The sequence below is a fragment of the Oncorhynchus tshawytscha genome, linkage group LG07 (assembly GCF_018296145.1).
Source record: "Oncorhynchus tshawytscha isolate Ot180627B linkage group LG07, Otsh_v2.0, whole genome shotgun sequence".
NCBI classification, from domain to species: Eukaryota; Metazoa; Chordata; class Actinopteri; order Salmoniformes; family Salmonidae; genus Oncorhynchus; species Oncorhynchus tshawytscha.
Window position 1 is genome coordinate 12,866,768 of NC_056435.1, and position 27,085 is coordinate 12,893,852.

General features: G+C 42.4%; 1 protein-coding gene across 1 annotated transcript; it reads right to left on the reverse strand.

Moving 5' to 3' along the window:
• Positions 1 to 20: 20 nt before the first annotated feature.
• abcb6a (ATP-binding cassette, sub-family B (MDR/TAP), member 6a) lies at positions 21 to 27,085 on the reverse strand. The gene is made up of 20 exons (XM_024426199.2): positions 26,876 to 27,085; positions 25,318 to 25,838; positions 23,752 to 23,895; positions 20,763 to 20,952; positions 20,431 to 20,523; positions 17,899 to 18,091; positions 17,106 to 17,227; positions 16,741 to 16,850; positions 16,440 to 16,505; positions 13,085 to 13,210; positions 12,539 to 12,615; positions 12,238 to 12,301; positions 11,514 to 11,599; positions 8,579 to 8,636; positions 8,312 to 8,416; positions 7,862 to 8,036; positions 7,358 to 7,470; positions 2,665 to 2,759; positions 2,297 to 2,365; positions 21 to 2,022 (listed from the first exon to the last, which is right to left on the reverse strand). The coding sequence occupies exons 2-20, from the start codon at positions 25,831 to 25,833 to the stop codon at positions 1,863 to 1,865; spliced, it is 2,562 nt and encodes an 853-aa protein (XP_024281967.1). The 5' UTR covers positions 25,834 to 25,838; positions 26,876 to 27,085; the 3' UTR covers positions 21 to 1,862.

Genomic DNA, 27,085 nt, shown 5'->3' on the forward strand with positions numbered 1-27,085 from the left:
CCACTTTGTCATTATACATCTTTAATTATACCATTTATTAACATATATACCAAAGAAAAAACAAACCATTGATGTATTTGACTTCCAGGCATGGATAGATGCCACACACACACACACATTGTCACTCTTCCAAAGGCAAAGATCACACTACAGACAAACTATGCCCCCAAATCACATTTTTAAAAAGTTTGACATTGTGTCAAAGCAGTTAATATCTTTACAAACATTTCTGGAAGGCACAAATGGAACGGCATCAAACACATGTATTTGATACCATTCCACCAATCCGCTCCAGCCATTGCCACAAGCCCGTTCTCCCCAATGAAGGTGCCACCAACCTCCTGTGGTGTCAATGTTACAGATAACATTTCAAATTCATGGTGCATTAGTGTAAATAATTTGACTGCACCAGTTTGCGCACATTGTACACCTACAAATGATTGACTGCTGTAGTGGTGGAGCAATTTTTTGGTAGCAGAACAACTCTAGCTCTTTGGTATTACTTCTGCAGTCACAAATGCTCAAATGCATTTGGGATTCATCTATTTATTTCACAGTCTGCAATAACTTTTCATGATGTAAAGTCTGCTGTGCACTATATGGATGGTAAGTATGTCCGTTTTCACGTCCCCTTGATTAATGCAGACAGTTTCCAATTCAACCCCAAACCCGTAACCCTAGGAGACTTTACATAGATTTAAAGTCCCCATTCTCTCTCAAATAAACTAAAGTTCAGCTAAATGGCTAGATCTTCCCTTATGGCCCTTTTTAAAATCAATTAAACAGAATTTGACAATGAATAAATGGAGTGTGATTATGATCAACAGATACTGACAAACTCCACACTGCCTTGGGAATGCAAGGCATAGATATTTACAAATTCAAACAGACTAATTTCTTCCATTAAAATAAAGATACACTTGACAGTAGTTCTGTACTCAAAACGGGTAGCGGCATACAGGCTTGAGGATTGGGTTCATTCATAGATAAAGGTTTGCTTTTCCGCTACCAATTTTGTCAATTCTATCGATTCTGTTCTCTTTAATATACTGCCAGTAGTTCTTATTGATCACCATTGGTGACAATTCAAAGTTTTACATGTATCAGTCAACACCTAGACTGTACTGTACATGACAATGCCCAAGTCTGATTGGAGTAAAATTGATGCAGCTCTAAAAATCTCATTTACAATGAACCTGTTCAATAAGATCTGCTGTAAATACAACAAATTCACTTCAACCCCTAAACATTAGTCAACCATTTAAAGTGTCGTGAGACTGTGCCAAACTGCCGATACCTGCGCTTAAGGTATTTGTCTACTTTGGACTTGCTGCTGCTTCTGTGGGCGGCTGCAATCAAATGACTTCAGACAGCAAGAAGACGGATTATACTGAATCAGTCGGCACTAATCACTCATGCACAGACGCACGTAACATAACTGGTACAGTAGTGTTTTTCAACAGACTGTGGGATGAGACAACAGCCACAGATCATTTGGAGAAATCATGATTTTGCAGGTGTTTGCATCGTTCAAATTTTGGAAGGGGAGGGAACATTTGGCTTCTAAACGTGCCCATAACTTGCAGAAAGGGGGGGGGACTACTTAAAAAAAAAAAAAATCTGTTAATTAACCTAATGAACACGATCCTGAATACACTTAAAAACAACTGGCCTGAGGCATTCACGGTACAAACATTTTGATTGAATGATCAAATGTAAAATACCCAATAAATATGTGCTTAAAACTTTCCTCATAACAGAATTAACCTCGATGGACGGATACCCTAAAAAATACAAAACAGCCTTTTGTCCTCCTCTGTCTCCTCACAATGTCTACATATTCTTGACCTCTCACTCAAGACTCAGTGGCTCCTGTGGCCTGCAGTGACTGATGGGGGCTGTAGTTTCTCAGACTTCCTGTCTTTGGCTTCGGTGTCAGAGGCTGAGTCGGAGTCCTGTGCCTGTTGTTGCTTCATCCACATGTCACAGTACAACCCTTCCTTAGCTAGCAGCTCATCATGCCTGGGAGGAAGAAAGTAGAGAATATGTAGTTACAATGGGGACACACAATCACCATTACCATCATCAAGTACAATGTCAAGATGTTCCCACTATATGGTGTTGAGAATAGAACTATAGTGTGAGAAGCATCCAACACTGGCCTGTCCCATTCTTGGCATTTACATACATTCTTTAGATGTTTGTTTCTTGAAGAGCATAAAACAATATTTTGATTGGAATAGGCTTGTGGAGTGTGCAGCAATCGAACAAACACTCATTCAACCATTCAACTCACCGTCCGCGCTCTGCTATCTGACCGTCACTTAGTACAAGAATCTGGTCGGCACCGATGATGGTCGACAACCTGAAGACAGACAATTCACAATCTGACTACAGACCGGACAGATCCAAACCATACAAACTCAGCATTAGAGGGGGGGATATGTGTGTGTCCTAATCACAGGAGGTTGTTGGCACCTTAATTGAGGAGGACAGGCTCGTGGTAATGGCTGGAGTGGAATGGTATCCAACACATCATGACGCAATTCCATTCGCTCCGTTCTAGCCATTATTATGAGCCGTCCTCCCCTCAGCCTCCACTGATCATACTGTATGGGTTCCCTCTATACATGCATCTTGTTCCAACCGAGAGCCATCGCATACCTGTGAGCCACGACGATGGTGGTCCGATTGGAGCACACTTTGGTGAGCGACGCCTGAATGTTGCGCTCCGTCTGTGTGTCGAGAGCAGATGTGGCCTGTGCAGAGGGAAAACTTTACGAGATAAGTAACATATTCGAGTTCGGTGAACTCGTATTAATCCACTGTAACACAATACGAAAGGGGATCAGTGGTGTGGGGGCAAACATTGTCCCTCTTCAAATATGTGAAGAATGCATCTTTGCTTCGTCTCGTTCTTGAAGAAATATCTGATCTGACATGGCTGGGCTGGTGAAAGCTAAGTGATAGAGCCAATGCGTTCACCTAGGGTTGCACATTTGGGGGAATATTCAGAGGTGGAAACTTTCCGTGGGAAAATATGGGAATAAACACAAATATATGCAAAGTAATATTAATACTATTTAAATGTAGATGTTTTTTTAATTGGATATATTTACCATATCATATGGAGACAGAAACATAAACCTTTTACCTTGTCAGAAGTAGACATAATTGCAAATGATTAAATCCTTCCAATAGAAATAAAAAATACAATTTAGTTAAGAATTGAACTTTAATTAAATGAGTTGACTCTTCACATGGGATGATTTCACTGAATAATAAAAGGGAATACTGAATGATCCCCAATTATCCATTGCATCTCCCAAAAACGTTTTCAACATATTGTTGAAGTCGGAAGTTTACATACACCTTAGCCAAGTACATTTAAACTAAGTTTTTCACAATTCCTGACATTTAATCCCAGTAAAAATGCAGTCTTATGTCAGTTAGGATCACCACATTATTTTAAGAATGTGAAATGTCAGAATAATAGTAGAGAGAATGATTTATTTCAGCTTTTATTTCTTTCATCACATTCCCAGTGGGTCAGAAGTTTACATACACTCAATTAGTATTTGGTAGCATTGCCTTTAAATTGTTTAGCTTGGGTCAAACGTTTCAGGTAGCCTTCCACAAGCTGGGTGAACTTGGGCCCATTCCTCCTGACAGAGCTGGTGAAATGGAGTCAGGTTTGTAGGCCTCCTTGCTCGCACACGCTTTTTCAGTTCTGCCCACAAATGTTCCATAGGATTGAGGTCAGGGCTTTGTGATGGCCACTCTAATACCTTGACATTGTTGTCCTTAAGCCACTTTGCCACAACTTTGGAAGTATGCTTGGGGTCACTGTCCATTTGGAAGACCCATTTGCGCCCAAGCTTTAACTTCCTGACTGATGTCTTGAGATGTTGCTTCAATATATCCACATACGTTTCCTCCCTCATGATGTCATCTATTTTGTGTAGTGCACCAGTCCCTCCTGCAGCAAAGCACTGCCACATCATGATGCTGCCACCCCTGTGCTTCACGGTTGGGATGGTGTTCTTTGGCTTGCAAGCCTCCCCCTTTTCCCTCCAAACATAACGATGGTCATTATGGCCAAACAGTTCTATTTTTGTTTCATCAAACCAGAGGACATCTCTCCAAAAAGTACAATCTTTGTCCCCATGTAAAGTTGCAAACCGTAGTCAGGCTTTTTTTATGGGGGTTTTGGAGCAGTGGTTCTTCCTTGCTGAGCGGCCTTTCAGGTTATGTCGATATAGGACTCGTTTTACTGTGGATCACAAGGTCATTTGCTGTTGTTCTGGGATTAATTTGCACTTTTCGCACCAAAGTACATTCATCTCTAGGAGGCAAAACGCGTCTCCTTCCTGAGTGGTATGATGGCTGTGTTTATACTTGTGTACTATTGTTTGTACAAATGAACGTGGTACCTTCAGGTGTGAGGAAATTTCTCCCAAGAATGAACCAGACTTCTGGAGGTCTACATTTTTTTCCTGAGGTCTTGGCTGATTTCTTTAGATTTTCCCATAATGTCAAGCAAAACGGCACTAAGTTTGAAGATAGGCCTTGAAATACATCCACAGGTACACCTCCAATTGACTCAAATGATGTCAATTAGCCTATCAGAAGCTTCTAAAGCCATGACATCATTTTCTGGAATGTTCCAAGCTGTTTAAAGGCACCATCAACTTAGTATATGTAAACTTCTGACCCACTGGAATTGTGATACAATAAACTATAAGTGAAATAATCTGTCTGTAAACAATTGTTGGAAAAATTACTTGTGTCATGCACAAAGTAGATGTTCTAACCGTTGCATGTTGCGTGCTTTGGTGTGTGTTCCCAAACAAGGACCAGTTGCGCTCTGAGGAGGCTGATGATGGTGGGATTTGGAGGATGATGGAGGCAACAGGGGAAAGAGCCCAAGATCCACAATGTCCCTTCCACCAGGTGGCTGATGAGATATGTTGGCACGATATGTTGGCATCTCCACCCCAAAGCTCTTGCTTGGAAGTGTACTCGCCAGATTGCCAAGATCCTTGCCCTCATCCAGGCCAAGGTAGCGAGACACGGTAGTGATGACACCATAAGCCTTGTTGATCTCTGCGCCAGACAGAATGCTCTTGCCAACATACTTGGGGTCCAACATGTACGCTGCGGCGTGTATGGGCTTCAGGCAGAAGTCTTCACGCTTTTTGATGTATTTCAGAACTGCAGTTTCCTCTGCTTGGAGCAACAGTGTAGTGGGCAGGGCAGTCCGTATTTCTTCTCTGACATCTGCAAGCAGAGTCTGAACATCAGACAGGATAGCATTTTCTCCCTCAATCTGTGCAATGGCTACTGCTATAGGTTTCAGGATTTTCAGGCTGTTCACTCCTCTCTCCCAAAATACATAATCCAGGAGGATCCTCTCTATGGGGCTGTCCATATCGGCAGACTGTGATATGGCCATTTCTTTGAGAGACTCCTTCCTCTCCAGGAGACTGTCAAACATGATGACAACACCACCCCAATGGGTGTTGCTGGGCAGCTTCAATGTGGTGCTCTTATTCTTCTCACTTTGCTTGGTGAGGTAGATTGCTGCTATAACTTGATGACCCTTCACATACCTAACCATTTCATTGGCTCTCTTGTAGAGTGTGTACATTGTTTTCAGTGCCATTGTGTCCTTGAGGAGCAGATTCAATGCATGAGTAGCACAGTCAATGGGTGTGATGTGAGAGTAGGACTCCTCCACTTTAGACCAAGCAGCCTCATGTTCGCAGCATTGTCTGTCACCAGTGCAAATACCTTCTGTGGTCCAAGGTCATTGATGACTGCCTTCAGCTCATCTGCAATGTAGAGACCGGTGTGTCTGTTGTCCCTTGTGTCTGTGCTCTTGTAGACTACTGGTTAAGGGGTGAAGATGATGTAGTTAATAATTCCTTGCCCATGAACATTCGACCACCCATCAGAGATGATTACAATACAGTCTGCTTTCTCTATGATTTGCTTGACCTTCACTTGAACTCTGTTGAACTCTGCATCCAGCAAATGAGTAGATAAAGCATGTCTGGTTGGAGGGGTGTACGCTGGGCGAAAGATATTCAGAAATCTCTTCTAATACACATTGCCTGTAACCATCAGAGGTGAACCAGTTGCATACATTCACCAGCATTTCTCTGACTACGTAACCTCTGATTCCAGGAGGACCATGAGCTGTTGCTATCGATAAGGTATCTGATTCATCATTTTCACCTCAAATAGAAGTAGAGGGACTTTTGTCAGATGCTGCTTGTTGTGAGCGCTCAGGGAACTTTATGCACTTGGCCAGATGATTCTGCATCTTTGTTGCATTCTTCACATATGATTTGGCACAGTATTTGCAAATGTACACAGCTTTTCCTTCATTAGCTGCAGTGAAATGTCTCCACACATCAGATAGTGCCCATGGCATTTTCCTGTAAAGACTAGAAAAAATATGAGTAAAAAAAACAAAAAATAAAATTCCATGTACAGATAAATAGTTAAGCAGTTAGATTAAACAACTCCTTTGTAAGATACATTTTTTAAATGAAACATGTTTGGGAACAGGTGAATTAACACTCCTCAGATAGCAGGCTCAAGCAAGATAAAACCCACATGGTAGCAAAAGCTAACTAGCAGATATTGTTAACTTAGAAATGATTTAAACACACTTTGCTGTAGGCTACTATTTACTAGTTAACAAAAAATCATGTATGTCATAAAATATATTCACCCCACCCAGTATTGTAATCAAAACTTACCAGAAAGCATGTAGTCCTTGGCTTAGACAGTGTAGTAGTGTGGACTCAATAGCATCTCATTAGTGTGCAAGATCTTGAGAATCATCTGCACATGTGATGGAAGAGTGCACTGTACATGTGATGGAAGAATGCACTGTGCATGCAGAGAGTTGCAATTGCATTGAATTGGGGATAATTTAACCAAAATATGCCACAATACCTAGAGTTGCCTTATGTGTATCCCACAAAAAAGGTTCACTGTTATAAGCTAACTTTTATTAATGAATTTAAGCCAAATTTCCATGGAAAAATTCCAGATATTTACCAGAAAGTTTATTACCCTTTGCAACCCTTTGTTCACCTATCAATTTGTGTAAGCTCAGCGAAAACTTCAAGGAGAGGAGGGAGGAAGTGTGTGTTTTTTAAGTATTTGAATGCTCCGGGGTGAAGTTTCACCTTGGTAAAGATCTAGGACCAGCTTCCCCTACACAATCCTAAACCTAACCAAAAATAGAAGAAAAAAATGCAACTGACCCAAGATCATCTTCACCCTATACCTATCTGAACAGGGTTATTGAGCCTCATGTTGGACCTTCCTGAAAGTTTACCTCATCCAGCAGGATGATCTGAGGGGCCTTGAGGATGGTGCGGGCGATAGCCACCCTCTGCTTCTCCCCCCCGCTCAGCTTCAGACCCCTCTCGCCCACCTGGGTGTCGTATCCTGGGTAGGGGGACAGACAGAGACAACACAGACACAAACGTCACTCACCTCATACGGTAACAATGACAGCCCGACAGCTACTGTGTGAACTCCGCAAATCTCCCTACTTGTTTGAGGAGATTTAGATGTCAAAATGTCTCGGCAAATTCGGTTGGTAAATACAAAACACCTACACAAACCCTTAAAACAACAATATTGAAACCCATAAGCCACTTTCAGGTTAACTACAAATATAAATATAATGACAACATACAGCTCTGGTTTCCAGGCACAGATTAAGCCTAGTCCTGGACTCAATAGAGAATCTCCATTTAAATCATTTTTTTAGTCTTGGACAAGGCTTAAATTGGTGTCCGGGAAACCATCGAAAGAGACCGTTTTATTTCCGTACCTTCTGGGAACGTCTGGATCTTCTCGTGAATGTCCGCGGCGATCGCCGCCTCCTCCACTTCGTGGTCGCTGGCAGAGATGCGTCCATAGCGGATGTTGTTGCGGATGTTGTCGTTGAAGAGGACCGTGTCCTGGGGCACCACGCCGATGTGGGCACGCAGAGACACCTGCTTCACCTGCACCCAGATACCAAGAGGCTCAGAATACTCTATATTAGGTCAAGGTCAAGTTCACTAGGTCACGCAATGAAAAAACGTTTTCAAACATCCAGATAATAATGTTTTTTTCTTAATTTGGTGCCTAATGAACACGACCCAGGTGTATCATATTAACAATACTGTATAACTGAAATAGAAGACAAATGTGTAACAAACCTAATGTTATATACAGCATGTGCTAACAAGGCAGTATGTCTGGGAACTATTCTCTTGCAACTGGGCAAATTACTCACCTTAGAGATGTCCTGGCCATCAATGCGGATGCATCCTCCCTGGACGTCGTAGAAACGGAAGAGCAAGCGAAGGATGGTGCTCTTACCACACCCTGACTGGCCAATCTAGGGATGTCAACAAACACACAAACGGTTGAGAAGCAAGAAACATCTGTATTACACATGGTCCGGACATAAACCATCACATGACTGATAGAGAGAAATCAAACACTGCTCAAGTGTGCGGAATATCTGGGTAATGATCGGAAGCTCGGAATCCAATCTTACCAATGCAACAGTCTGGCCTGGCTGCACAGTAAATGATACATCCTTAAGGATCTCCTTCCTTAAAAAAAAACACACACACAGAAGCACAAAATATACAAATGTTATTTGTCACATGCTTACTTTCAAGCCCTTAACACTTATTTTTTCTAAAAACTGCACTGTTGGTTTAGTAAAAAAATAGATAAGTAAAAGATACAAGTAACAAATAATTAAACAGCAGCAGTAAAATAACAATAGCGAGGCTATATAAAAGGGGTACCGGTACAGAGTCAATGTGCGGGGACACCGGTTATTTGAGGTAATATGTACATAGAATTAGATTAGATGGCAGAATTAAATTGATGGCTGGAGTCTGACAATTCTTCCTCTGACACCGTCTGGTATACTGGGCCGTACGCACTACTACTACTAGTGCCTTGCGGTCGGAGGCCGAGCAGTTGCCATACCAGGCGGTGATGCAACCATGCTCTCCATGGTGCAGCTGTAGAACTGAGGATCTGAGGACCCATGCCAAATCGTTTCAGTCTCCGGAGGGTGAATAGGCTTTGTCATGCCCTCTTCACAACTGTCTCGGTGTGTTTGGACCATGATAGTTTGTTGGTGATGTGGACACCAAGGAACTTGAAGCTCTCAACCTGCTCCACTACAGCCCCGTCGATGAGAATGGGGGCGTGCCCGGTCCTCCTTTTCCTGTAGTCCACAATCATCTCCTTTTGTCTTGATCATATTGAGGGAGAGGTTGTTATCCTGGCACCATACAGCCAGGTCTCTGACCTCCTCCCTATAGGCTGTCTCATCGTTGTCGGTGATCAAGCCTACCACTGTTGTGTCATTGGCAAACTTAAATGACGGTGTTGAAGTCGTGCCTGGCCATGCAGTCATGAGTGAACAGGGAGTACAGGATGGGACTGAGCACGCACCCTTGAGGGGACCCCGTGTTGAGGATCAGTGTGGCGGATGTGTTGTTACCTACAATTACCACCTGGGGGCAGCCGGTCAGGAAGTCCAGGATCCAGTTGCAGAGGGAGGTGTTTAGTCCCAGGGTCCTTAGCCTAGTGATGATCTTTGAGGGCACTATGGTGTTGAACGCTGAGCTGTAGTCAATGAATAGCATTCTCACATAGGTGTTCCTTTTCGTCCAGGTGGGAAATGGCAGTGTGGAGCGCAATAGAGATTGCATCATCTGTGGATCTGTTGGGGCGGTATGCAAAGTGGAGTGGGTCTAGGGTTTCTGGGATAATGGTGTTGATGTGAGCCATGACCAGCCTTTCAAAGCACTTCGTGAGTGCTACGGGTTGGTAGTAATTTAGGCAGGTTACCTTAGTGTTCTTGGGCACAGGCACTATGGTGATCTTCTTGAAACATGTTGGTATTACAGACTCAGTCAGGGACAGGTTGAAAATGTCAGTGAAGACACTAGCCAGTTGGTCAGCGCATGCTTGGAGTACACGTCCTGGTAATCTTTTTTGGCCCTGCGGCCTTGTGAATGTTGACCTCTTTAAAAGGTCTTACTCACATTGGCTATGGAGAGCGTGATCACAGTCGTCCAGAACAGCTGATGCTCTCATGCATGTTTCAGTGTTACTTGCCTCGAAGAGCGCATAAAAGTTATTTACCTCGACTGGGCAGCTCGCAGCTGTGCTCCCCTTTATAGTCTGTAATAGTTTGCAAGCCCTGCCACATCCGACGAGCGTCGTAACCAGTGTAGTACGTACGGTTCAATCTTAGTCCTGTATTGACGCTTTGCCTGTTTGATGGTTTGTCGGAGGGAATAACGGGATTTCTTATAAGGCAACAATCGCTTCCGGGTTAGAGTCCCGCACCTTGAAAGCGGCGGCTCTACCCTTTAGATGTAATCCATGGCTTCTGGTTGAGGTATGTACGTACACTGTGGGGACGACATCATCAATGCACTTATTGATGAACCCAGTGACTGATGTGGTGTACTGCCATCGGAAGAATCCCGAAACATATTCCAGTCTGTGCTAGCAAAACAGTCCTGTAGCTTAGCATCTGCTTCATCTGAGCACTTTTTTTATTGGCCGAGTCACTGGTGCTTTAGTTTTTACTTGTCAGCAGGAATCAGAAGGATAGAATTATAGTCAGATTTGCTAAATGGTGGGCGAGGGAGCGCTTTGTATGCGTCTCTGTGTGTGGAGTAAAGGTGGTCAGAGGGAAAAACCCTCTGGTTGCACATTTAACATGCTGGTAGAAATGAGGTAAAACGGATTTAAGTTTCCATGCGCCGCCTCTGGATGAGTATTTTCCTGTCTGCTTATGGCCAGCTCATTGAGTGTTGTCTTGGTGCCAGCATCGGTTTGTGGTGGTAAATAGACAGTAAGAAAAATATAGATGACCACATTATTTACCAAGAGAGTTTAACAGCTTATCCTGAGATACTCTACCTCAGGAGAGCAAAACCTTGAGACTTCCTTAGATTTCATGCACCAGCTGTTGTTTAAAAATATACATAGATAAAATATGCACCAGCTGTTGTTTAAAAATATACATAGACAAAATATACATAGACCGCCACCCCTTGATCTATTCTGCTGAAAAAGCATAAAACCCGCTAGCTGTATGTTATTCATGTCATCGTTCAGCCACGACTTGGTGAAACATAAGAGATTACAGTTTAAATATATTTTTTAATCCCCTTTTTCTCACCAATTTCGTAGTATCCAATTGTTACTGTCTTGTCTCATCGCTACAACTCCCGTACTACCGTGGCTCATAGGACCGATTGTAAAGGTAGATTACCCACTCACCGTCGGATCCTTACAAGGCACCGAGACCTATGTCCCCGTTCAAAGGAGAAAGCTGGAACTACCACAACTATGATTATTCAAACTGTTTCTGAATCAGTCTCTGTGTATAGCCTACACATCAGTCCAAACGAGACCTGAATATACATTTTTTAAATCTTAGGACTTACCCGTCAGTGTAGTTAAAGTATACATTCTCAAACTCCACTTTTCCCAGTTTATAGAGAAGGTTCCCTGCGTTCACCGCATCCTTCACCTGAAGAGAAATCAAGATAAAGCACATACAAACTATAAAAAAATACATTTCCCATAATGAAATGCAAAGATTAGATTCTGACATAGGGAGAATCTCGATTGGTTTTGCTTGCCTCCTGCCTCCTCTCTTCTACCCTCGCCTCATTTTAAAAACATTGAAAGTAATCAAAGAGGTGGCGAGGAGAAGGAACATGGAAACAAATAAGCTTCTCATGAAATGAGACTCTTTCTCCACTCACGCATCACCAGGAAAATGATGCGTACAGAAAAAATACATGTGTAAAGTGATAAAAAACAAAATATTCTAGTGGTGCAAGACATTTTATAGATAAAAGGATACGTAGTGCATTGTTTTTAAATGTGTACATGCTCTTCTCCTCCGAGAAAACAAAAGCTGATTCAAAGGGATTTTAAAACACTTCCATGCTACCTGCCACGAGGACACTATTGTGCATCCTCTGTCGAAGTAGGTAATTGAGGATGGGAGAAGACTACCTACTTACGAATTGGCACTTCTCGATCACTTATTGGTTGCCTGTCACAGAGGACGGAGGAGTGGGGGAGAGGACAGGCTTTTCCAATTGAGAATCTCCCATACACACCAAAAAGCTGGTCATTGATAACCAATTTCAAAATTACCTCCTCTTCCTCTGTAAAGAGCTTAAACATGCTCTCCATGTCGATAAAGGAGCTCTGGATCATTCTGTGGAGGATGAGGACGTATGTATTATAAAGAGCACCTGTTGTGTAAACAATGCCTTTCATCGATCTGTGTCAATAGTCTATCTTAATTTGCTTGTGTCTTTCTTGATCTAGTAAGACATGTGGAAGCAATATGGTGGACATTTATCCAGTCCATTTAGCTGTAAGTGATAGGCATAAGAGACTAGGGAAGGATGACAGGAAGTAGAATTGAAACCCAGCCCATAACACCTCTCACCTGTAGTAGGTTCCAAACCAGTTGAGAGGGGTGTAGAGCTGGATGATGTAGGTGCCGAAGAGGACAAAGTCTCCAACCTGGAGATAGAGTGCATTAGCCTGGTTAAACCAGACTGAACACTTGGCTCACTATTGTTTCACTTCGTTCAGTTTGGTTTAACCAGGCTAAAGTTCACAGCAGCTGACTTGAATGTATACTTCATACACCACATGTATTACTGAGAAAAAGTAGTTGCTGGAACCGTGCTGATACGTACTGATACGGACAATGTGAAAAGAGCCAGGGCAGTTTGTTTTCGGTCGGCTCGATAGTGTGAAAAGGGTAGTAGAATGAGTATCTAGGCCTTTAACGGGGAACTTCAGTATTTCACAACTTCATGTTAAATTGTTTCTCACCCGGGAAAGTGGTTATTTAACAAAAACCAAACATGGATTATAGATTACAGTCCTGGCTCATAGACTATTACCAAGGTGAGGAACCATCTAACATTAATTTATAAAATACTAAACTTTCCCTTTAAGCTAGCAAGGGCTCCGAGCTCAGTACCTTAAACTTGCCCTCCTGGACAAAGTAGGCACACAGCAGTGACCCGGCCAATAGGCCTGAACCGATGATCAAGTTCTGTGTCTGGTTCAGGAAGGCCAGAGAGGCTTGTGTCTTCCATTCTGAGATCTAGGATGGGAGGGGACAGACAGACAGACAAACAGGCCATAAATGCAACATTACAATCAAAAGAGTTGTAGTCTGGTCCCAGATCTGTTTGTGCTTTCTGTTTGCACTGCTGAACAGACCTAGAACCAGGAAAATAGAGATACAAAAGCTAAAGCAATGTCTGCTGGTTGCAGTTCTAAAATCCTAGAACATCATTAATGATGGAAAGCTCTATTTAACTATGCTTCTGAGGTGGTCAAACACATTTCATATATATCTATTCATCATGTTACCGGTCACATGTATATATTATCATTTTCCATAAGTATTTAAATATATCTGCTACCAGTCACTTTTTAGCCCTGTTTACATCTACAATGCCTTTTTTTGTATTGTGTTACAGCCTGAATTTAAAATGGATTCAATTTGATTTTTTGTCGCTGGCCTACACACAATACCCCATAATGTGGAATTATAATTTGACAATTTTACAAATTAATTAAACATGAAAAGCTGAAATGTCTTGCGTCAATAAGTATTTAACCCCTTTGTTATGGCAAGCCTAAATAAGTTAAGGAGTAAAAATGTGCTTAAGAAGTCACATTAGTTGCATGGACCCACTGTGTGCAATAAGTGTTAAACATGATTTTTGAACAACTACCTCATCTCTGTACCCCACACATGCAATTATCTTTAAGGTCCCTCAGTCAAGCAGTGAATTTCAAACACAGATTCAACCACAAGAACCAGGGAGATTTTCCAATTTTGCGAGGCATTGGAAAATTGGTAGATAAAAACCCCCCGCAAACATCCCTTTGAGCATTGTGAAGTTATTAGCTACACTTTGGATGGTGTATCAATACACCAAGTCACTACAAAAATACAGGCATCCTTCCTAACTCAGTTGCCGGAGAGGAAGGAAACCCCTCAGGGATTTCACCATGAAGCCAATGGCGACTTTAAAACAGTTGGCTGTGATAGAAGAAATCTGAGCATGGACAACATTGTAGTTACTCCACAACACTAACCTAATTGACAGAGTGAAAAGAAGGAAGCCTGTATAGAATACAAATATTCTAAAACATGCATCCTGCTTCCAACAAGGCACTAAAGTAATAATGCAAGAAATGTTATCAGAGCAATTAACTGAGTACTGTAACTCTCCATATTTTCAAGCATAGTGGTGGCTGCATCTTGTTATGGGTATGCTTGTAATCATTAAGGACTTTAGATTTTTCAGAATGTTTTTTTTTTACAGAACGGAACTAAGCACAGGCAAAATCATTGAGGAAAACCTGGATTAGTCTGCCTTCCACCAGACACTGGGGAGATGAATTCACCTTTCAGCAGGACAATAACCTAAAACACAAAGTCAAATCTACACTGAAGTTGCTTACCAAGAAGACAGTACATGTTCCTGAGTGGCTGCAAGTTTTGACTTAAATCTACTTTAAAATCTAAGGCAAGACCTGATCAACAACCAATTTGACTGAGCTAAAATCATTTTTATAAGAATAAATATGGGCAAATGTTGCACAATCCAGGTGTGGAAAGTTCTTAGAGACCTTTTTTTAAATATTATTTAACCAGGCAAGTCAGTTAAGAACACATTCTTATTTTCAATGACGGCCTGGGAACAGTGGGTTAACTGCCTGTTCAGGGGCAGAACGACAGATTTGTACCTTGTCAGCTCGAGGATTTGAACTCGCAACCTTCCGGTTACTAGTCCAACGCTCTAACCACTAGGCTACGCTGCCGCCCCAGAAAGACTCTCAGCTGTAATCACTGCCAAAAGTGCTCCTACAAAGTATTGACTCCTGAGTGTAAATATTCACATACATTTTATATTTCTGTATTTAATTTGAAATACATTTGAAAAAATGTCTCAAGACACATTTCCACTCTGTCATTTTTTCACTCCGCCAAGGGGTACTGTGTGGAGATGGGTGAGAATGTTTTATTTCATCCATTTTGAATTCAGACTTAAAACAAGATGTGGAATAAGTCGAGGGGTATGAATACTTTCTGAAGGCACTGTGCATCCATCCCACTGTCACACCTGACAATCTTGCACACACACACACCACGCACCCACATGCTTCTGCCATACTGTTTACTAATATTATTATTTATCCTGCTACCAGTCACTTTCTCCTAATCACTGCCTACATGTGAATATCTACTTCATATACTCCAGTATCCCTGAACATTGTAAATGTACTCTGTATACAGATTCCGCTCTTACTTCTTGTGTTAATATAAAAAAAAAAAATCTTATCAGTTATACTTTTTTGATATTGAATACTACACTGCTGGGTAGGGCTTGCAAGTTAACACAATGAGTCCCACCATAATGAAGGTGTGATTTAGGACTTTAATTTCTAAGAAATGTTATAGATTGTGTGTTTGAGATACAGACTGCTGGGTTGTAACATTGGATTTGTCTATTTCTTCTGCATCCATAGTCTGTGATTAACGGGGGTTGAGGCAGTATTTGTGAGACAAGGGTGGATCTCGAAGGGGACCAGGGCAGGGTTTTTTAAACAAAAACATCTGTAAAGCCCGAATGGTTTGGAGCTACAAACTATTAAAAGCTATACAGTATAGGAAAAGCTAAGACTCCCACGAACACTCACAGGCCACACAAGTCGTTAGAAGGTAAGGGGTTCTTCTACATAGAAGATCATAGGAAATCCCAAGACAAAGTGTCTACAATACTGTAATAAGCGTACATAGTTGCTGTAACAAACTCCACACAGTTGTCACTGACTAGTTGGATATTCATTTCCCAATGAACAACTTCTGTACTTAGTGTTCATATAAATACATTTTTATCAGGTTTTTGCTTTGGCTGACCTTATTTTTTATTATTGACATTTGTCAATAAAACTCATTAATGCAACTGTTTATGTCAAATTGTTTTGTGTAGCCCTGGTTGTCCTACTTGTAGCCCTGGTTGTCCTACTTGTAGCCCTGGTTTCCCTGGTTGTCCTACCTGTAGCCCTGGTTGTCCTGATAACAAAAATAAAACAAAATAAACTTTGTGAGGCAAAATATGAAAGGCTGGACAGATAAATGAAAGTCATATGAATGAAAAGCCGATTTTCGCTGGGGACTTGGGACTGTGCATGTGACAAATACAATGTGGAACTGGAATTGACCTTAATAACCTAAGCAAACGCTCTGGTGCAACTTTACACATATCTATATTTTCAACTCTTCAGAGTTTTACATCTATAGCCTGGATTACCTGATACTTCAGAATAGCGTCCTCAAAACGGTTCACCTCGTAATTCTCTGCGTTGTAGTACTTCACCTGTTAGATAAACATTACAATCACAGCCATGAAGCAACTCTGAAGCTGCAAAAAATGCAATATGTTTGAGGGAATCTTCATGTGTCCATTTGGCATCAAAACAGACAAACTGGGAGGGACTACCTGGACTTTTTACGTTTTCCATTCAAAAATGTTTTTAAACATTTTCTGTTGCGTGCCCTAATGAACACAATCCAACTATTGAGGTTAAAGGTCAATGAGACCATCTCGGTACCGTCTCAAAGTTGAGCAGGGAGTCCACCGCCTTGGACTTTGCGTTGTTGTCCTGGGTGTTCATGTCTCGCCTGTACTTGGTCCTCCATTCCGTGATGATGATGGTAAGAGCTGAAGAGATATGTTGATGGACCATTATGAAATACTACATTGGTATTACCAGACCTCAGTCGAATGCATATGTAAAATACTTTCAAGTAGGTGTGATTGATTCAGCTTGGAGTCGATTTAATTGACACTTTTGGGACTATTCCATTGGTGCAGGTCAAGTCATTTGAAAGTATTTCACATATTTGACTCAGATCGGATGATTGTTACTTTATAGAAATAACTAAGTTAGCTCCGGAAAGGAGGCCTTGTACTCACTGAGGTAGAGGAACATACAGACGAATACGATGAGTCCGAACCAGGCGTTGAAGTAGGTGATGAAGTAGATGATGGAGATTACGATATCTGCGATGGTGGGGAAGATGCTGAATACAATGTAGCTGTGGAGAGAAAGAGCGGGAGGCCAGGTTTACCTCTGAATTAACACACAGACTGTCCAGAGGTCAGGATGACACTAAAAGACTGAGACGTACTACAGGGAGATCAAAGTTGGGTCACAAAATCACACTGGTTGGTAGTGATGGAAGAAATGGAATGTTGACTCAATTTTAAGGTGGAAAGGAGAACAGATTAATCTTTCTTTTTGACTATTGAGTAAACCCCTGAGGAAGTCTCTCGAAGCTTTGAGGATCAGGTAATCACACCAAGATCAAACCAAGATGTGAGCCGCCACTATATATATATAAATAACAGTGCCTTCAGAGAGTATTCATACCCCTTGACTTATTCCACATTTTGATGCGTTACAGCCTGAATTCAAAATGGATTAAATAGGAGTTTTAGATGGGTGAGAACGAAAAACACACACAAAATACCCCATAATGACAAAGTTACAAAAAATTACATTTTTGAAAATGAAATACAGAAATCTTATTTACATGCATGCAACAATTTAAAAGATTTTACTGAGTTAAAGTTCATAAGGAAAATAAATTCAATAGGCCAAGACTGGGAATACAGATATGCATCTGTTGGTCACAGGTACCTTAAAAAAAAATGTAGACGTGTGGACCGGAAAACCACACACACAATTTATTATTAGGAGACCCACCTGAGCAGGCTGTTGATGGAGGAGGTGCCGCGGTCAATGCTTCGCAGGACGTCCCCGGTGCGTCGGCCCAGGTGCCAGCGCAGAGACAGTGAGTGTAAGTGGCTGAACAGACGCACCTGCACCACCCGGTTGGTGTACTGCTGCACGCGGATCCACAGGAATGAGCGCAGGTTACTGACGAAGCCGGACGCACCTAGGGAGAGAGTGAGGTACAGGAAAGTGAAGAGAGAGAGAGAGAGAGGGCAGGGGGGTACGAGTGGGGTTGGGGAGAAGGAGAAAGGGGAGAGAAGATATAGAGAGTGAGGGAACAAGAGAGATAATTAAAATAACAGTACTCAAGTAATGAATGGGTGTAGCAGAGAAATACAAAATGGAGGTGAAATTCCCACTCACCCAGGGCTCTAAATGAGTGTATGTATATATATATATATATATATATATATATATATATATATATGCACACACACATTTTTTTGTAGCACTGGTGTTCCCAATTTAAAAATTTAGGATCACCAGAAAATATAGATTTTAATTGATTGATATATAGGCTATATTAGGCTTTTATGAATTATAGCTACTTTTGTAGCACATGTATGTTGTGCCTTAGAAACTAATATGTAACACTGTAAATACATTAGTTTATTATAAAAGCTAAAACGTTGATACTTTGAAACGTCATTGAAATTACAGTAATTTGTAGAATATTAGGCTTCAACATTGTGTAAAAGCACAATTTTCCTACTGAGAGAAAAGGGTGTAATTGCAGACAGCAATTAGGGCTGTTTTCTTTCATATACAGGTGTTTCTCAATATCAAGTTACACCCATTGATGCTCGCCATTGGTCCGTGGCCTTTTCTTTCACGTCGGGGACAACAGTAGTTGACAACTGTAGCATTGTAGCCTAACCCTTTTCCTTTTTAAATTTTTTTAAATTTCACCTTTATTTAACCAGGTAGGCTAGTTGAGAACAAGTTCTCATTTGCAACTGCGACCTGGCCAAGATAAAGCATAGCAGTGTGAACAGACAACACAGAGTTACACATGGAGTAAACAATTAACAAGTCAATAACACAGTAGAAAAAAAAGGGGGAGTCTATATACATTGTGTGCAAAAGGCATGAGGAGGTAGGCGAATAATTACAATTTTGCAGATTAACACTGGAGTGATAAATGATCAGATGGTCATGTACAGGTAGAGATATTGGTGTGCAAAAGAGCAGAAAAGTAAATAAATAAAAACAGTATGGGGATGAGGTAGGTAAAAATGGGTGGGCTATTTACCGATAGACTATGTACAGCTGCAGCGATCGGTTAGCTGCTCAGATAGCAGATGTTTGAAGTTGGTGAGGGAGATAAAAGTCTCCAACTTCAGCGATTTTTGCAATTCGTTCCAGTCACAGGCAGCAAAGAACTGGAACGAAAGGCGGCCAAATGAGGTGTTGGCTTTAGGGATGATCAGTGAGATACACCTGCTGGAGCGCGTGCTACGGATGGGTGTTGCCATCGTGACCAGTGAACTGAGATAAGGCGGAGCTTTACCTAGCATGGACTGGTAGATGACCTGGAGCCAGTGGGTCTGGCGACGAATATGTAGCGAGGGCCAGCCGACTAGAGCATACAAGTCGCAGTGGTGGGTGGTATAAGGTGCTTTAGTGACAACTAACTTTAACCTTCTCCCAACCTGCCATGCTATTTCACCTAATCTGCCATGCCAATTCTCCTAACCTGCCACGCTATTTCACCTAATCTGCCATGCCAATTCTCCTAATCTGCCATGCCAATTCTAACCTGCCACACTAATTATCCTAACCTGCTATGTAAACAAATCATGTGTTGAGAAACCATCCATCGCATAACACCAGAATTGCCAAACGACAATATCAAGGAATGACCACATCAGGAAACACCCCGAATTGTGGTCTGCTATTACACCATATTGTTTGAGATGCATAAGATAAAACATTTTACACGGTCTCTTTAAAAAGTCAGGTTTGTGATAATGACAGGCAAGATCTCTCTCATTCATTCATTGCTATATTCATTGATCTCCTGAAGAAGCGATTCCTTTTCCTTTCTTTCTGTGCCCCCAAATGTTTGGATATACTGGTCAAGTTACCAGGTTGTTAGCTAGCTAGCCAATGCAGTTGCATGACTGAACAAAGTGTACATTCAGTTTATGAATGTAAAATGTGGCCCCAGCTATCCGCTATAGGAAGATAAAAATGTTGCGGCGGTAATATGGGTCAGATCTTTTGACCTGGGCGAGAAGCAAGCCGAGAAGCAAGGCGAGCAGCAAGCCGAGAAGCAAGCCGCTTTCGCTGTAGTAATGGTGCAACAATGGCGCTAACGAATCCGCACCAGCTTGTTTCTCTAAGGAACTCGGAAACAACGGTACAGCTAAGTCTTATCATTACAACAATTATCTGGGAGATTTTTTCATACTCACACAGTGCTCCCAAAACAAAACCTAGCGCAAAGCAAAGCAAAATATTATTGACCAAATTGGTCGCACTTTAGAGCTCTGCACTCACCTGCCCCTCCACCTTGCAGGAACTTGAGCAAGACGTAGACACACACAGTGGTGGCCAAGGTCTTCCAGCTGCTTCCATCAGTCAGCTCATTCACTGTGACAGAAAGAGGGTTGACAAACCCAGGTCATCTTTTCTGCAGTTTTTCTGGGTAGATTATCATGTCAGCCTCAATGATATCACAAAATACTTCTGAGAATGTGCAGTGCAGCACCAATAAAGACAACCTGCAACGCAACCAATAAGGTTGTGACAGCAACAAGTAGGAATTTAAAAAGGCATCCAGATATAGGGGATATAGGGGAGATGTTATGAAACGTGGGATGCTCTCTCACCAATGTTCTTGTAGTAGATGGGCACAAAGACATTGATGACCCTCTCCAGACCCAGCAGGCACAGGCAGAGGAGCACCAGGCCCTGTAACAGCATGCTGCCTCTGGGCCACATGTAGGGCACCAGCAGACGCACCTTCTGCCCAAAGTCATGCCAGGTAGACTGGGATTCCTCTGCCCCATCCAACAGGAGCTGGGGTACAGATAGAGATATTAAGGGTTATTATGAACTTAATAAATACAGACAGGGACAATAAACAACAACAAAAAGGGTTGTGCCCGGGGACTTTAATGCAGGCAAACTCAAATCGGTTTGACCTCATTTCTACCAGCATGTCACCTGTGCAACCAGAGAGAAAAAAATACTTCTATCCTCCCTATTCCTGCATACAAACAAAAACTAAAGCAGGAAGTACCCGTGACTTGCTCAATACTGAAGTGGTCAGATGAAGCGGATGCTAAGCTACAGGACTGTTTTGTTAGCGCAGACTGGAATAGGTTCCGGGATTCATCCAATGGCATTGAGGAATATACCACCTCAGTCATCGGCTTCATCAATAAGGACATAGATGATGTCGTCCCCACAGTGACCGTACGTACATTTCCCAACCAGAAGCCATGGAGCTGCTATTTTCAAGGAGCGGGACACTAATCCAGACGCTTATATAAGAAATCCTGATATCCTGATATCAAACGAACCATCAAACAGGCAAAGCGTCAATACAAGATTAAGATAGAATCCTACTACACCGGCTTCTTACGCTCATTGGATGTGGCAGGGCTTGCAATCTACTACGGATTACAAAAGGGAAACCCATCCGTTAGCTGCCCAATGACGCGAGCCTACCATACAGGCTAAATGCCTTTTATGCTCGCTTCGAGGCAAGCAACACTGAAGCATGCAGGAGAGCACCAGCTGTTCCGGATGACTGCGTGATCACACTCTCCGTAGCCGATGTGAGCAAGACCTTTAAACAGGTCAACATTCACAAAGCCACGGCCCTAAACAGATTACCAGGAAGTGTACTCAGAGCATGTGTGAACTAACTGGCAAGTGGTCTTCATGGCCAAGCATGACTCCAACACCATCATTAAGTTTGATGTGGACACAACAGTGGTAGACCTGATCACTGACGAGACAGCCTATAGGAAGGTCAGAGACCTGGCAGTGTGGCGCCAGGACAACAACCTCTCCCTCAACGTGAGCAAGACAAAGTAGCTGATCTTGGACTACAGGAAAAGGAGGGGCGAACACGCCCCCATTCACATTGACGTGGCTGTGGTGGAGCGGGTCTAGAGATTCAAGTTCCTTGGTGTCCACATCACCAACAAACTATCATGGTCCAAACACACCAAAACAGTTGCGAAGAATGCATGACAACACCTATTCCTCCTCAGGAGGCTGAAAAGATTGGTGGGTTCCCAGATCCTCAAAACATTCTACAGCTACACCATTGAGAGCATCCTGACATCCAGAACCTCTATTCCTTTCTTTACACTGCGGCTTCTCACTTTTTATTATCTATGCAGTCACTTTACCCCTACCTACAGTTGAAGTCTTAAGTTTACATACACCATGCCAAATACATTTAAACTCAGTTTTTCACAATTCCTGACATTCAATCCCAGTACAAATTCAGTCTTATGTCAGTTAGGATCACCACTTTATTTTAAGAATGTGAAATGCCAGAATAATAGTAGAGAGAATGATTTATTTCAGCTTTTATTTCTTTCAACACATTCCCAGTGGGTCAGAAGTTGACATACACTCAATTAGTATTTGGTAGCATTGCCTTTAAATTGTTTAACTTGGGTCAAACGTTTCAGGTAGCCTTCCACAAGCTTCTCACAATAAGTTGGGTGAATTTTGGCCCATTCTTCCTGACAGAGCTGGTGTAACTGAGTCAGGTTTCTAGGCCTCCATGCTCGCACACGCGTTTTCAGTCCTGCCCACAAATCTTCTGTAGGGTTGAGGTCAGGGATTTGTGAATGCCACCTTGACTTTGTTGTCCTTAAGCCAGAACTTTGGAAGAATGCTTGGGGTCATTGTTCATTTGGAAGACCCATTTGCAACCAAGCTTTAACTGATGTCTTGAGATGTTGCTTCAATATATCCACATAATTTTCCTCCCTCATGATGCCATCTATTTTGTGAAGTGCACCAGTCCCTCCTGCAGCAAAGTACCCCACAACATGATGCTGCAACCCCCATGCTTCACGGTTGGGATGGTGTTCTTCGGCTTGCAAGCCTACCCCTTTTTCCTCCAAACATAACTATGGTCAGTATGGCCAAACAGTTCTATTTTTGATCAGACCAGAGGACATTTCTCCAAAAAGTACAATCTTTGTCCCTACGTAAAGTTGCAAACTGTATTCTGGCTTTTTTATGGCGGTTTTGAAGCAGTGGCTTCTTCCTTGCTGAGTGGCCTTTCAGGTTATGTCGATATAGGACTCGTTTTTACTATGGATATAGATACTTTTTGTACCCGTTTCTTCCAGCATCTTCACAAGGTCCTTTGCTGTTGTTCTGGGATTGATTTGCACTTGTCGCAACAAAGTACGTTCATCTCTGGAAGAAAGAACGCGTCTCCTGCCTGAACGGTATGACGGCTGCGTGGTCCCATGGTGTTAATATTTGTGTACTATTGTTCGTACAGATGAACGTGGTACCTTCAGGCATTTGGGAAAACTTCAACTGTATCTGTACATACATGTTACATCGACTAATCTGTACCCCCGCACACTAACTCGGCACAGGTACCCCCGCACACCGACTTGGCACTGGTACCCCCTGTATATAGTCTCGTTATTGTTATTTTATTGTGTTACTTATTTTTTTAGTTCATTTAGTAAATATTTTCTTAACTCCATTTTCGTAAAAACTGCATTGTTGGTTATGGGCTCTTAAGTAAGCATTTCACCGTAAGGTCTATCTATACCTGTTGTATTCGGCGCATGTGACAAATAACATTTGATTTGATTACTAGATTACCTGGCCAGTGCCGCCCTCCACGTCGCGTTCGTCCTCGTTGATCAGGAGCATGTACGGTCTCCGTGGTAATCCCGGGGCCTTCAGGCCCAGGAAGAAGAGTGTGCCCGTGCCGACGTAGCGCATCAACCACAGAGAAAATTCCACCTGAGGTAAATAATGAAAAATGCTAAGTCATGACTGAACCTTTAACGGGGCAATCTGCAGCTTTGGCTTGGAGAAATGGAACCACTCAACGGATGAAAGGACCGACCATCCATGGTCTCAAAATGACAGTTTTAACCATCTTTTAAGGTTATACACTGTTTGTTTACATTTGCAATGTTTCTAAACATTAAAGTAAAACAAGCTCATCTGTTGGGTTCTCATGGGGTGTTACAGTTGAACTAAGCTCATGAGGCATATATCATTTATAATCTTCAAGACTCAATGGGTATACATCCTTAGTCCAAAAACGGATGTAGCAATTGTAGATTGACTCTTTAAAGGAATCTTGCACTCAAAAACTACATTTTAGTATGTTGTCCATTGATAATTCAATCCCAATGGGACTGTTAATACAATACCAAACGGTGAATGCCAGCCGTCAAAATATATTTTTTTTGGAGTGTAGTATTTCTTTAAATAAGTGCAGACTGACAAGCATAACGGCATAAAACACATTTCAATACTCCATTCAACCCATAGCATTTACATTTGAGTCATTTAGCAGACACTCTTATCCAGAGCGATTTACAGGAACAATTATGGTTGAATGCATTGCTCAAGGGCACATCGGCAGATTTGTCACCTAGTCTGCTCTGGGATTCGAACCAGCGACCTTTCAGTTACTGGCCCAACGCTGTTAAATGTTGGGCTACCTGCTGCCCCAACTTCAATGTGAGGCCGAGGTTCTCATTCAAAAGTAATTTACTCAGGAGTTGTTGGATCATTCAGGATTGGAGGAGAGGTGAGTCAGTGGTTACAGTCAGACTGACTATACAAAGTAAACTACTGTACACATTATGACACAAAGTAAACAGTGGACTGTGACTCATTTACGCAGATACAGCATCACACCCTATGGGTAAAATAACTTACTTTTTTAGAAAGCCCACTATTACACTTGTGTAATGGAGTGTTAAAACTCAATGTTAAGTTTAATACTAATAGCCAGTAACATTATATGCTAACGTTTTTAACAACCTCTATGAAACTAGGGAGTGAGATGGCAGTTTATCCTCACTGAGGGTTGAGCTGTGGGGTTAATTCAAAGAGGTGAAACGTTTGAAAAATGCAGACAGAAATGCAAGGAACAGATCTAACACCATTTCCAACTTAACCTGACAGTTAAACATGTTTATTCAACACAAATACATTTCTATCGGGAAGGTCCTCTAACGCTACACCCTCCTGAACAGACCCCAGTGCCACGTTCAGTAGGCAAGGTTGTGAAACATTCAGATAGAAATACATTATGTAGAAAAGACGTGTCTCTTTGAGTGATACGTAGAGGGAGGAGTTACGTCAGCTCTGTTGGGGACATTCTATAATGTTAAACCCTCAACAATACCACTGGTCCTCTCTCACCTGCTGCTGTGTGTTCTCCAGGCCCCACCACCAGTAGGGACTGGCCCAGGAGACGAAGGCCAGGTTCTCCGCTGAGAATGCCACAGCCCAGAAGAGCAGCAGCACCGTGCTGTGGCCACGTGTCCGGTCCCTCACCAGCACCCTCCTCCTCTCCAGCCTTAACAGGGCCACAGCCCAGGCCCAGCCCAGCATGGACAGAAGGCCGTACAGCACCACGTAGCCAGGGAGCTCCCCTCCTCCGGCCGCCCTCCAAACCAGCCCCCCCAGGAACTGCAGCAGGAGGAGCAGGGAGACTGCCAGTTGGAGATCATAGAGGCGCGAGCGCGGAACGAACTTGGGCTCCATCTCGGTGCCGTAGTGGCGGTAGCAGACGCAGTGGAAGGTGCCGAAGAAGAAGGAGAGGGTAAGCAGGACGGTGGGCACCAGGGTGAAGTAGAAGCAGGGCGAGATGCCGCCCTCCAGCCAGGCTTCGGAGATGGAAGCGCTGGCTTCACAGTAGCTTTGCACTGCTACCATGGTGGCTGGAAGTTGGGGAGACAGGGAAGGGTAAGAGAGTATTCACTATAACCGACATATTACCACATTAAGCCTACACATAGGGCTCAGGATCATCAACCTGGTCCGCATGGATGTCAAGAGACTTTAAAAAAGCAGGACAGGCAAAGGAAATCATACAGTTGACTGCATGAAATTCGTTTTCATGCAGTCAGTATTTTCACCGGATCTTATTTGTATCCTACTCTAAACGGCTTTTCGTGATGGAATTCAACTCGTCTAACTTCTTCCATTCGTGACTTCAGATCGTTGCTGCTATACCCTACTTAATGAATCAGGGTTAAGAGCAGATTGAATCTCCTTGAAGTGTGTGTGTTGTACTTTGAAGCAAAACACAGCAAGCATCTCTTCCTCGTGTATAATCATTCAACAGACCTAATAGGCTGTGAACTTGACAATATGGTTAGTGCTTCAGTCATGGCTCCTAAAAGCACCCCAGCCAGTCATCTGGGGTGGGCAGTGGACTAATTCTGATTCAGTCAAGGCACTTAAAACACATCACATTTCATCAACTGATATTCATTCAAAATAACATACTTAGAATTAGGTTACAGTGGTATGCCGACAACTGTACCTTATTATCATAACCCGCACAAAACTATTAACCCCGATTACTCCATTGTTTATGCTTTTGTTGTCATATGATATTGAACTTTCTAAACAAATGCTTCAGATGTTGTTGCTCTCATGGAATCATTTCTTGAGCACTACAGATATTGTCGTGGGCATCAAGATGCATTTGCTCCAGTGGCATTGTTTAGCGTGTTTTTCTTGGTGGCCCGCTCTTTGACAGACAGAACATATTTTTAAAAATGTGACAACAAAAACAGAGCGTCAAAATAACCTTAGCAGTAGAGTTTCTCTCTAGCTACCATTTGTGAGACTTGCCTAGTTAAATAAAAATTAAATAAATACATGTGTGGCGTTATCGGTCTGGCCTATCAAGATAGCTAGCTATCTACATTAGCAAGCTTAGATCTGTTGCTTTTAATACAACACTCACATTCTCAAGACAAGCTGGTCCTGGAAAGCAATTTAGTGAATTGAAGCTCCCAACAAATAACTCGTTTTACGCAAAGAGATTTTACAAGTCAAAAATAACAATAATGGTCATCTTGTTGTATCCACTTATAAACTGTCCTTATTCTTCTTGCTGCTTGCGTGGAGCGACGTATTTCATGACTCAGCAACCGGCATTTTCTCACAGTAACAC